Source organism: Lissotriton vulgaris, chromosome 9, assembly GCF_964263255.1.
Source record: "Lissotriton vulgaris chromosome 9, aLisVul1.2, whole genome shotgun sequence".
NCBI lineage: Eukaryota > Metazoa > Chordata > Amphibia > Caudata > Salamandridae > Lissotriton > Lissotriton vulgaris.
This window is the reverse complement of record NC_141697.1, coordinates 645,699,686-645,710,465: the sequence shown is the minus strand read 5'-3', so window position 1 is coordinate 645,710,465 and position 10,780 is coordinate 645,699,686. Positions and strand designations below refer to the sequence as shown.

The 10,780-nt window shown below is 43.4% G+C and overlaps 1 protein-coding gene across 1 annotated transcript; it reads left to right on the top strand.

Moving 5' to 3' along the window:
- Positions 1-419: 419 nt before the first annotated feature.
- LOC147692029 (cofilin-1-like) lies at positions 420-8,828 on the top strand. The gene is made up of 4 exons (XM_086938326.1): positions 420-517; positions 3,616-3,920; positions 6,827-6,903; positions 7,644-8,828. The coding sequence occupies exons 1-4, from the start codon at positions 515-517 to the stop codon at positions 7,766-7,768; spliced, it is 510 nt and encodes a 169-aa protein (XP_086794452.1). The 5' UTR covers positions 420-514; the 3' UTR covers positions 7,769-8,828.
- Positions 8,829-10,780: the final 1,952 nt, after the last annotated feature.

Genomic DNA, 10,780 nt, shown 5'->3' with positions numbered 1-10,780 from the left:
TGTGCCTGGTGCTGTCTCGAAACGGGTCTCTATCAGGCTTTGTTTTGAGCCATGGCACTTTTTTCCGGATTGCAGTGACAGCAAACAGCGGTCATTGCAATCCGGGAAAAAAACGGGCTGCCTGTGTCAAGGCTCAAAACAGAGCCCGATAGAGACCCGTTTCGAGGCCCCCTGAAAAAAACTGCCGGTGCTCAAACCCCTTGAGACCCGGCCCACTTAAAGCCCTGGGTACACCTGCAAACTGGTCCAACACCACCACAGCTCGTCTCTGACCGTGCCCCTGCCAGCGGTGACTTACACAGAAACTAGAAAGCGCGAAAACTACAACTCCCGACTTCCCGCTCTCAAGAGGCCGGAAACCGGCCCCTCCCGACATTGTGCGGTGGCTGGTAGAAAGCGGAAGGAACTCGCGCTTCTCTCTTCCAGTCGGCGTCAGTACAAGAGCGTGACAGGACGTTCTTCTCTCTCCTCCAGGCATTACCTGCAGCCGGCCTCTCCAACCTTCTCGAGCAACATGGTGAGTGACAGGACGCATGCGGCTCGTGCCTCGGCGCGAGGACGGCCGGGATGCAAGCCTGGCGCGCGCTGCATTTCAGACAGCGACAGACGGTACGCCAGAGCCAGAAATCTCCTTCGCCCTCTTATAATATTGAACGCAGCACCCCCACTTGAGGCGTTCAGTGACAAGAGACCATTGCTCTGGCGAGGGCACTTTTCCCTGTTCGAGTCGCGCGCTTAGTTCCTTCAATCTTGGCATGTTAAATACCCCATCTTCTTTAAGGGCCGTGACTTCCTTTTTTTGTGTGGGCGCTCAAGCGCGTTACAAATTCTCCACAAAAAGCCCCCCTCACCCCAGGTTATTGCGCCATTGGTATGCTGCGAAAGACAGCGCCTAGCAGTCGCAGATGCCGTAAATCGATCGCTTTAGCGGCCACGGGCCCTTCCTTCCGCGTTAGTAAGGTCTGCCGCTCTTTTCTTGGCGTGGCAGGGGCGTTTCCCTTTGTTTCACCTCCGTTTTTGTAAAACTTTATACGACCTCACGTGTCTCGGGCGAGCAAGCGCCAGACCTGGCTTTTACGCAGGCCTCGCGCAGCACCGATTGCCCTCTCCCCGGGGTGGCAATCGGAGGTGGAAACGAGGCGCGGCACCTGGTGAAGCTACAGCGTGCACGGGCTTGGCTATGTCGAGAACGTGTACATGTCGCGCGCATGTTTTTTTTACTCTGAGCCTGAGTCAGCGCGCGTGCACTGCTCTGCGAGACTTGTGGCGGAGTAGGAAATAAAAGCTCAGCCCATTTTTGCCATTGGCATGTCAGTCTGTCTTAAATGCTGACTTCTGATTCGTAAATACGATTGGTAGTCCCCTTAGCACCGCAGCCTTTTCTATTTGTCACCTTCCATGGCGACTGGCCCCCATTATATCGTTTGTTACAGGCTGCGTGTCATTTAGCCGGTGAACACTATTTTCTTCACTTGCTTTTATTGTAGGCAGGACATGCTTTGGTGCCTTGTTTAGCTACCCCCGTTGTCCGTACCATCTCCCAACCCGCTAGAGGCGGTGCCTTGCATTTTGCAATGCGATAGGTCTAGCATTTAAGAGTTTGAGCTATTGGCATTGTAAATGACAATGCCTTTTTATTTTTTCTACTTTTAAAACCCATTGATATCATGTAGCTTAAACTAACGTAAATACGAGACCTATTGCAAATGCTTGTTTCTCTCTATTTGGGCCTTGGAACTGAATGCTCGCTTTGAAGCTGTAGACCTCGCCACCAGCCATTCTAACGGGGGTGGGTCGTTTCCGGACTTGCTTGGAGGCATGTAACACTTCACTCACTTTTGATACATAGTATTGAAGGCTTTCTAATGCGGTCCCGTGGCATGGCTCTTCATTGTGCTTGTATTGCGATTGTTGATATGGTAACATTTAATGACGCTTCACCAGGATAACAGTTGCAATTTTTTTAGCTTAGAAGCAGCACCCACAATAAAGCACACAGTGAACGCATAGTGCTCGTGGAGGTACAGTTAATGCCGCATGTGAACCACGTGTTCCTTAACCAACATCTGTTTCTCTCTGGTCGGTGGGCTGAGGGCTAGATGTGGAGGCTTGCTATAAATGTACATGGCTTGTGGACTGGTCCTGCATCATAGAAAAGTCTTCTCTGGGACACAGTTGCAAGGAGGGGCGGGGCTCTCCCAGGCGCTAAAGTACACCAGCCTTTGCACGGTCACGAGTAACTTTCGCTACCCGTGTCATTCGTCCCAATAATCGCGATCGAATGCAACACTCAGAGGTGGGGTAATACTGTAATTGATACTATTACATTTGCTTCGTCATTGAAGTTGCCCAAGAGGTTATATGCTCGTTTTAAACCTGTTTTGGCGCGTGTACTCCATGACATTAAAAAGGTGTGGTTTGTGTGTATACAACCGCTGTTAAGTAGGGAGCAAGTCACCTCATTATAGTGACACGTGTAAATAAACGGTTATTTTTTGTAGTTATCCAGTGTCTTAACAAAGCAGGTTTTGATAATTAAGCACTTAATAATACGTCGCTTCCTTGACATAAACGCAATCTGATGGGGGTCCTTCCACTTTTTCACGCAACCTGTGTTATATAGCAGTGTTTACTGTGAACGGCAAATTATGATACTGTGTTTAACTTGTAATTGACAGTTACTGGTCATCCATAGAACGTTCTTTCCATTACGTGTAAGCCTTTGGCTCTCTGATCTCAATAGGTTTGTCTACATTTACGATTACCTTACAACGGGATTTTCTCTTACGCTGATAATACCTAGAGCTTTGAGATGGACGCTTATTTAGGTTACTCTGGTAAGGTGGGTGCATTACCGATTCAGAAGGCGCCTTTTATTTTCGAATAGTTGGCGCTTGGGCGTGTCATGTCATGTTGGTAGATTACATCGTATTAGTAGTGCAATGGCTTACTTGGTTTCCTTTAAACCTTGAGAAAGGGATCTACATTTTTACTAAGTTGACATGCCTCTGATGCCGGAATGAATGATGGGCCGGCTGTCGGAGTAATGTTGTTTTTATGATGTGCAGCTTAAATCTCTACTCTGGGTTTTACAATTGCACGCCAAGAGTCCCAGTGGAGCGTTAATGAACCTTTACAAGTTGGTGCTTCAGGTTACTTGTTTACCAATTGCCAACATATGTGGCAAATAGTGAATCTCCTTTTGTACGATGCCCACATTAGTCTTCCCTCCGCACAATTTGCGCTTTCGGGCCTACACCGCACCTATCTTAATTGCCATTACGTGGCTTTGTTCCCAAACTCTTTTGTACCTTGTTTTTAGTAGGGCTAAATATACCGTTTTCTTTATAAAAATGATTAATTGCCGTTTGCAAACCCCAAGGTAAGTTCGTTGCAGTGCTGCGTTGTAAAGACTAGTTAAGCAGCCTTTCCCGAAATTTAAGCACACGTACATAAATTGCTAAAGCTGCGGAGCTTTATCATGGCTTTGAGCTATAGTGGGTAATGCGGACCTTTCAATCCTTCTTCGGCTGGGTCTGTTTGGACAACTCGCTGCCGGGCAGTGCGCGCACAACATAAGCATGTAAAGTAGTAATACATGTCCTTTCTTTGTAGGCTTCCGGTGTTTGCGTAGATGATAAAGTCGTTGCTGCGTTCAATGACATGAAGGTGAGGAAACACTCGACCCCAGAAGAAATTAAAAAGAGGAAGAAGGCGATCATATTCTGCTTGAGCCCGGACAAAAAAAGCATCATCATTGAAGAAGGAAAGGAGATCCTCGTGGGCGACTGTGAGGAGTGTGAGGATGTGTACAAGCGCTTCATCGACATGCTCCCAAAAGACGATTGCCGCTATGCCCTTTACGATGCTTGTTATGAGACCAAGGAAACAAGGAAGGAGGATCTTGTTTTTGTCTTCTGGTAAGTATATCTAACAGTTTAGCTCTCGAACTTGCCAGAGCTTGTGGCACCCCAAATTCACGAATGAGTGGCACATTAAATGGCGGGTGACTGAGCCCCATGTCATTTAAAGATCCTTAGCTGAACTTTTAACAATAAACCCTGACGGACCTGCCATTACTTGTATCCTTCAGATGTAACTTTCATTTCAACTATCCTGTCACGGGCAGTAACGTAATCTTAATGGTCACTGCAACAAAGTCTTAATACTGATGTGGTTTTAACTATTTGTTTAGTGTGATAAATATATTTTTTGTGTGTGGAGAATATTGGGTGCATTATAATCTGTTGTGTTTTATTAGAAGCAGGTGACTGTTGCATCAGTTTGCTAGGTTTGGCGACCTGATATTGAATCACAAAAAAATCAGAATCTTAAAAAACTTTCCCCTAAGATCCTTGTTTAAACGTTTTTTTTGACCTGATATTGAAGCCAAATTGCAGGCAGGTTCCGGAAGTGTAGAACGCAGAAGGGAAAATAAAATGACTCCTAGGGTATGTTCAGTTATAAATAAGGCTCCCTGTTTTCCATTTTTACAGATGAATACAGACAGGAAACCATTTATTTTCTTGTTTGTATTTATTTTTAATGTGGATAAAACCGGAAATTGTCTACTCTTTGTGTAATTATAAATACACTTTGCCATGATTGCCAGGCCAATAACTGTGTGGATTGTTAGGGAAGGGGTTAAAAAAAGTTAGTAAAGATGCTTGAACAGCAGTAGATATGCACAAGACTGATACTGAAATGTGCATATTTTCATATAAGAGCACTGATTCCTCTATTGCAGGTGCTCAGATCACTGAAACCTGGCGGGCTTTCAAGCATGACTGTATAGTTATTGTTAAAATGCGGAAATATACCAGATTTAGTCTATTTTTTTTCACAATCCATAATAAATATGGATAAATACAGAAAGTTGACACAAAATAAATATGGATAAATACAGACGGAAATGTCCAAAAAATAAATACCATCAACCTGGACCCCCTAAATAAAGTAGATAAACTAATGACAAACGTTTCCAAATGGAAACCAGGTACAAACGCACGTGGATTTCGTGTTGGGAGACCTGGAAGGTAATTTTCAGTAGGTTGTGATACTTGCATCAGTTTCACTTTCAACTATGACATTAGTTACAAAATAATTCTGACCTTTAGGAGTTGTTTGGCAGCCTCGATGTACCGCAAATAATACCACCCCCATGCACGTCTCTAAATTTTTTTTTTCATTTTTTTTCTTTCCAATACAGCATTGCACTAACTGCTTTTGCTGCGCACAGGTGTTTAACGCAAGTTATTGTAACAAACCAAATTGCTTTTGCCAGCAAAGGTAATACATGGGTAGTAGCTATCAGCTGAAGCTGCAGTGCCCCTGGAACCAAGCTGGGTGACAAGCCTTCCAAAGATGCGCTATTTATCACACATATTACTACTTCAAATATGTTTAGGCAATAAAACATTTTTATTTTTTTACAAATAGCCACATAATCGTTCTACAAATACAAAAATATTTCGTGAATACGTGTCAATTTTGGCGTACATATATATTTTGTGCTGCTACTATAGGTTAAGACTTCTGCGGAAAATCTTTCCTTTTATCCCGATAGAGCACAGTAGAACACTGACACAAGCTATGGTCATCAGCCGCTTACGGCAATGCCCTTCTAGCAGAAGTTGGAATAACATCCTTAAATAAATTACTGGTGATCCAAAAATACGGCGGCCAGGTTGGTGCTGAACATGCCGGCAGGATCCTCTTTGCTGTCACTGCTAAGAAACCTACATTGGCTGCCTATTAGGCAAAGATCTTTCTTCAAAGTTTGCTGTCTGACTTTTAACGCCCTTCAGGGGCAGGGACCAAGATACTTGCCGAACAAATTGGAAAAACATATCCCGAGACGCCCATTGAGGTCGAGCTCGCTGCAGCTACTGCATGTACCCTGTATCAGACTCTGTAGGTCAGTGGGCATGGCTTTTTCCTACCTGGCCCCCAATACTGGAATAGCCTGCCACTAACTATATGAGAGATTCCATCATATCAAATTCAGGAAACATCTAAAGGCTTATCTGTACTAAATGGCTCCCTACTCCTCAGCTGCTACTTTCCTTGGGTTTTCTCAGTAAGCGCCGAGATGCCCCAGGGTGATTCGAGCGCTATACAAGACATAACATAAAAGCTAATATGGTAGGCTGGGCTGCACCTGCAATAGGTAGGAGGTAGTTCGCAAGCTACTCTTTGGAGAAGCATGGCATAGGGTGTCTGTAGGAATGAGGCATTTCAAGCCAGTTCACTGTGGTCATGGCCGCACCCAGATAGAAAGTAAATGCGTGGAACATGTAATCTACATGGTTTGCTTTTGCCATACTCTTCAATCTGAGATGTTAACAAGAAAACGTAATGAGCAGATGCAACTAGTCTGTGGTTTCAAACACCAGTATCCCAGATTGTAGTCGGGAGCTATTAAGTATTGCTGGTCTGTATTGTATGATAGTGTTTATAACATAAATTGGAGGCTACTGTAATGTCTGGCAGTTCCGTGACATGCACCCTTGTCACTTAATTGCTTCGCCTGTTGGCAACAAGGCACTTTACAGGTATTACTTTAAACTAGAATGTAGAGAAATGTCGCCTTCTAGAAAGTTGAGGCAAGCTGAAATGAAGTCCGAGCTGGACCATCTATCCCCCGCCCTAAACTGGGTGCAGGTCCCTTAAAAGCTTGTGACCCAGTGGATATTGCACCACGCTGTTTGCTTACGCAATTTATTCTTGTATGTTTATGCTTTTGGAATTCGATGTAGAAGCTTTTTCAAGAAGTGTGTGAATGGCTAGTTGGTCTTATTTCATTCCTTTGCACAACTCTTTTCAGGGCTCCAGATGGCGCGTCTCTGAAGAGTAAAATGATTTATGCGAGCTCCAAGGATGCAGTTAAAAAGAAGTGTACAGGTAACGAAACAGTTGTGGTGGTTTGAATGCCTAAATATTTGGGAGACTCATAATGGGAGGAGTGGGTGATTTAGATCGACTTGCTTGGGGTAGTCTTTCTTGGCCACTTTTTTTTTTAAAGCATTTCTATTTGTGTAATTTGGTCTTAACTGCTGTAATCTCTTAACTCACACCTTTTCTTTTCTGTGGGCATCGGGTATGGTAATAACCAGAGCCACTGGAATTATGCGGCAGGGGAGGGTCAAATTACGCAGCATTTGAGTAATTGTGCATCGGGAAAAAGGATGTGGCCCATTTTGTGTTAGCAATATGTCATTAATTTGACATTTCTAAACTTATAAACGTTCTCTTGGCATTAGTTGCACCTCTTGGGTACCAGTTTAATTTCCAAATATAGGAATAAACCACAAAGGTTATAGTCCAACTCTGGAAAGGGCCTTCTAATGCACGACCATGCGTGTTGCTGTATTTTTGATAAGAAATGTGCTCCGAACGCACAAGAAAGTTATCTGCAGATGGATAGTGTCCTTTGTTGGCTGCTGCTTGATAGATTTTGTGTACTAAACTGCTTCAGGTTCTCATGCAGGTCTAACTCATTCCTCTGGCTCGTAAACTTTCAGTGGCGGCCTAGACAGCAGACCCTCATTCCAATAGTTACTTGGTACTGAACATATTGCACGAGTCCTTTTGTCAATGGGCGTTTAAGTAGTATACAAGTGTAATTTTCTTTTTCATTTTAGGAGTCAAGCACGAGTATCAGGCCAACACCTACGAAGATGTCCAAGATCGATACAATTTGGCAATCAAGCTTGGAGGTCAATCAGTGGTCAGCTTTGAGGGCAAACCTGTAGGAAGCTGTCACTGAAGGAGCTTCCACCTGTGTCTAGTGCTGTTTTTTTTGGGAGGGGCGCTCAGGAGGAGGGTTCAACGTCTGGTCATGTAGTTCTTCTGCTCCTTATCTGTACCTTCCCTTTGCGTGTGGAGAGCTTTATGTCCAATTCTTATTGAAACACCACAAAGCCAACCTTCAGTATGTACGTCATTACTGCCCAAACTATTTGCCAAACTGTTGTAAGTTAGTGTAAAATCTACACATTACTCCAAGCTTTGGTTTTCCAGAGGGTTGACAGCTGACAAATGGTGCGGTCCTAAATTCCTTTTCTTACTTTGTTTGGCACATTCCACATTTTTTTTATGGTCTTTGCTCATTCTACTTAAGGGAGTAATTCCTTTGTCCTCTGGAACAACTGGATTTTTGTCTGTCAGTAAAAAAAATCTTATTACAACCCTCTGATATATCTGTGGTACTAGCGGGGTTTTCTCAAGTGCATTCCAATTTTGTTTTGGGACCAATGTAACTTATTTCTTTAGTGCTACTTCCTCGTCATCGCCCCCATAAACCCATTTAGTGAAACTTTGCATAGGGGCAGAACTTAAGCAGTCTACTTTCCCTAAATTGCTTCTACATGAAACCAGCTCCCCCAACCTAAAGTCCCAGCCGCCAATGAACATCGACCTTTACGAGAGTGAGAAAGCACTTTCCATCTGTTGTAATGAACTTAATAAAAAATGTACTGGATATTTGTTGTGCATAAATGTATGGCTTGCTAAGAGGGGCATTCTTGGGGGTGGAGGTTATCTTCCCCCTTCTCGATAGATGTACATTTTTTTTGTAGGTTACAACCTGCCTCTGCTGCCGACTTGATGGTTCTTTTGCTTTGTAGGACTTCATCAGTGGCTGTGTTCAGAATAAATGTTGGAAAGGCATTCCGGATTTTAATACTAATATGAACGCAGCATCAATGGCTAAACTTTCAATAAAAATAACCCCTAAGGTTTTCTTCATTCTGGCGTGATCTATTGTTAGGGTGTATGATCTTTTTTTCTGCCTGGTGCACAATAAAATACATAAATGGTGCAACCAACTCATGTGTGTCCTTTAAGTTTGCCCATGGTCAAGGATAATACTGCTGGGAAGTGCCAAACTTTGTTTGCTTCCATTGTCAAATACTGCAACTGCCACAATGGCTCACAGCTCTTTGCCACTGTTACATTATCTGAAGACTTTGTGTGCAACAGTAATCTAATCACTAGTTGGCTTTATTGCAGGAATCAAATGCATGCAATAACTCATGTTTTTTCAATGTTAACGTTAAAGTGCTTTGGCGAACAGATCACATAGCTAACGTCAAAATGCATAACTGTTGCATTTTAATACAGTCTTCAACACTTTGTTTCGGGGTGTTAGTTTTCTCTTCCTTTTTCCAGAAGTATCTGGACAAAAGTTCTGTATCTAGTCACTAGTTCTTGTTTGAATAAAATTAGACATTTGGTATATTGTGTACCTGTAAAATCACAATTGAGGTGGCTTTTAGACAGTTTAATCCATTGATCTTTGTGCAATTACCTTTGTTGCACCCAGCACGGAGCGCAGGGTCTGCCCAAATAAGCCAGTGAGTTTAATTCTCAGCAAGTGACACATGCTCTTTCAGAATGTGCACTTCCACACAGTAACATTTTACCAAAACCATTCACTGACCAAGCCAAAGGTTTGAAACTAATGCCAGACCTGTAGACTTGGCCAAGGTTTTTTTAGTTTGAGGCTTAAATCAATCTGGTTGGTAAAGCGTGCTACTCACCCATGAGGGACTCAAGGTGCTGAGAGGAAAGGTAGGGCAGCTCCGGTCAGTCACAGAGCCAGATCTTGAGGCTTACTAGACAATACAGCGGTCTGGTTGGTAAATACTTGGAACATTCTGAAAGCTTACCAAGGAATGCACTATGCCCATTGCTTACCATAGCCTTTCTGGTTTGTATGTGTTTGCTTTCTATTTGCTGGCTTACTTGTTTTAGACTGTCCAGCATGCCTTTGTCCCTACCATGAGCATAGCCTATTTATTGTATTCTTCAACCAGTGCTCACTTTCTGTAAATGTGATCATGGCACATTGTCTGTGTATTCAGATACTGGTTAAATGTCAGGCTCTATCTTCGAAGGATCTTGGTGTTTACTTTCCTTTCTCTTAACAAGTTTTATCAGATCAGGTGTGTAAGGAAAGGTGTGTTTTTTTTCTTTATTCTATGCACACAATCTGAATGTCTAAACTACCACATTTCAAAATATATCAGAATTGCGAAAGCACAAATGAAGCACATCTCAAATTCTGGAGTGTGCTGTAAACAAATATTATAATATGCTCCATGCACTGGGTAATTTACTTCCACATAGTTTATGCACTGTAGTTTTACCACTCAAACTGTGGTTGTAATGGTCATTTCAGTTGAGTGTCTAATGGCAGAGTGCTACATTTACACTTTACCCCCTGGCGCGCACACACCATCACCAGTGTGCTGTTACTGTGAGTGACTTATTATAAATAATGGTGTTCTATGCAAGGCGAGTAGTTACTTGATAGAGCCTGTTGGTGGGCAAAGACTAAACCGTTGGCACCCTGCCTGCAGAGAACAGTTAACCTGAGTCCACCCTGTTGCTTGGGAAAATTGTTGCTGGTGGGAGAGGCCTATGGCAACATGAGCTTAAGAAGTTGACCACTCCTGTATTGCAGGAGTAGCATACCAACTGGCAGCAATTGGGCAAGTACCTTTTTTGGAGATGTGTAGAGCGCTGAGCAGGTGTTGGGCTAGGCATGCTTGGTGTGACTACTCAGTGCAAGGTCTTCCGCTTCTTGTGGAATTCGAGAAGTTAGGAGGAGGCTCTTGTGTGTAGTGGCAGCTCGATTTTTGCTGTAAAATGATGTACAAGGTGCGACTGCCAGATCTGGTTACTACATGTGTGGGATTTGTGGATGACCCCATTAACGGTACGGTTTTTTGGTTTGGATCATAAAGTGATTAAGTATGTGGGAGGGAGATTCCTC

What these genes read in the sequence shown, in the direction of transcription:
- LOC147692029 (XM_086938326.1), top strand. An exon ending in GATCTTGTTTTTGTCTTCTG is followed by an intron (nt 3,921 to 6,826) that starts GTAAGTATATCT and finishes AACTCTTTTCAG; the next exon opens with GGCTCCAGATGGCGCGTCTC. An exon ending in AGTTAAAAAGAAGTGTACAG is followed by an intron (nt 6,904 to 7,643) that starts GTAACGAAACAG and finishes TTTTCATTTTAG; the next exon opens with GAGTCAAGCACGAGTATCAG.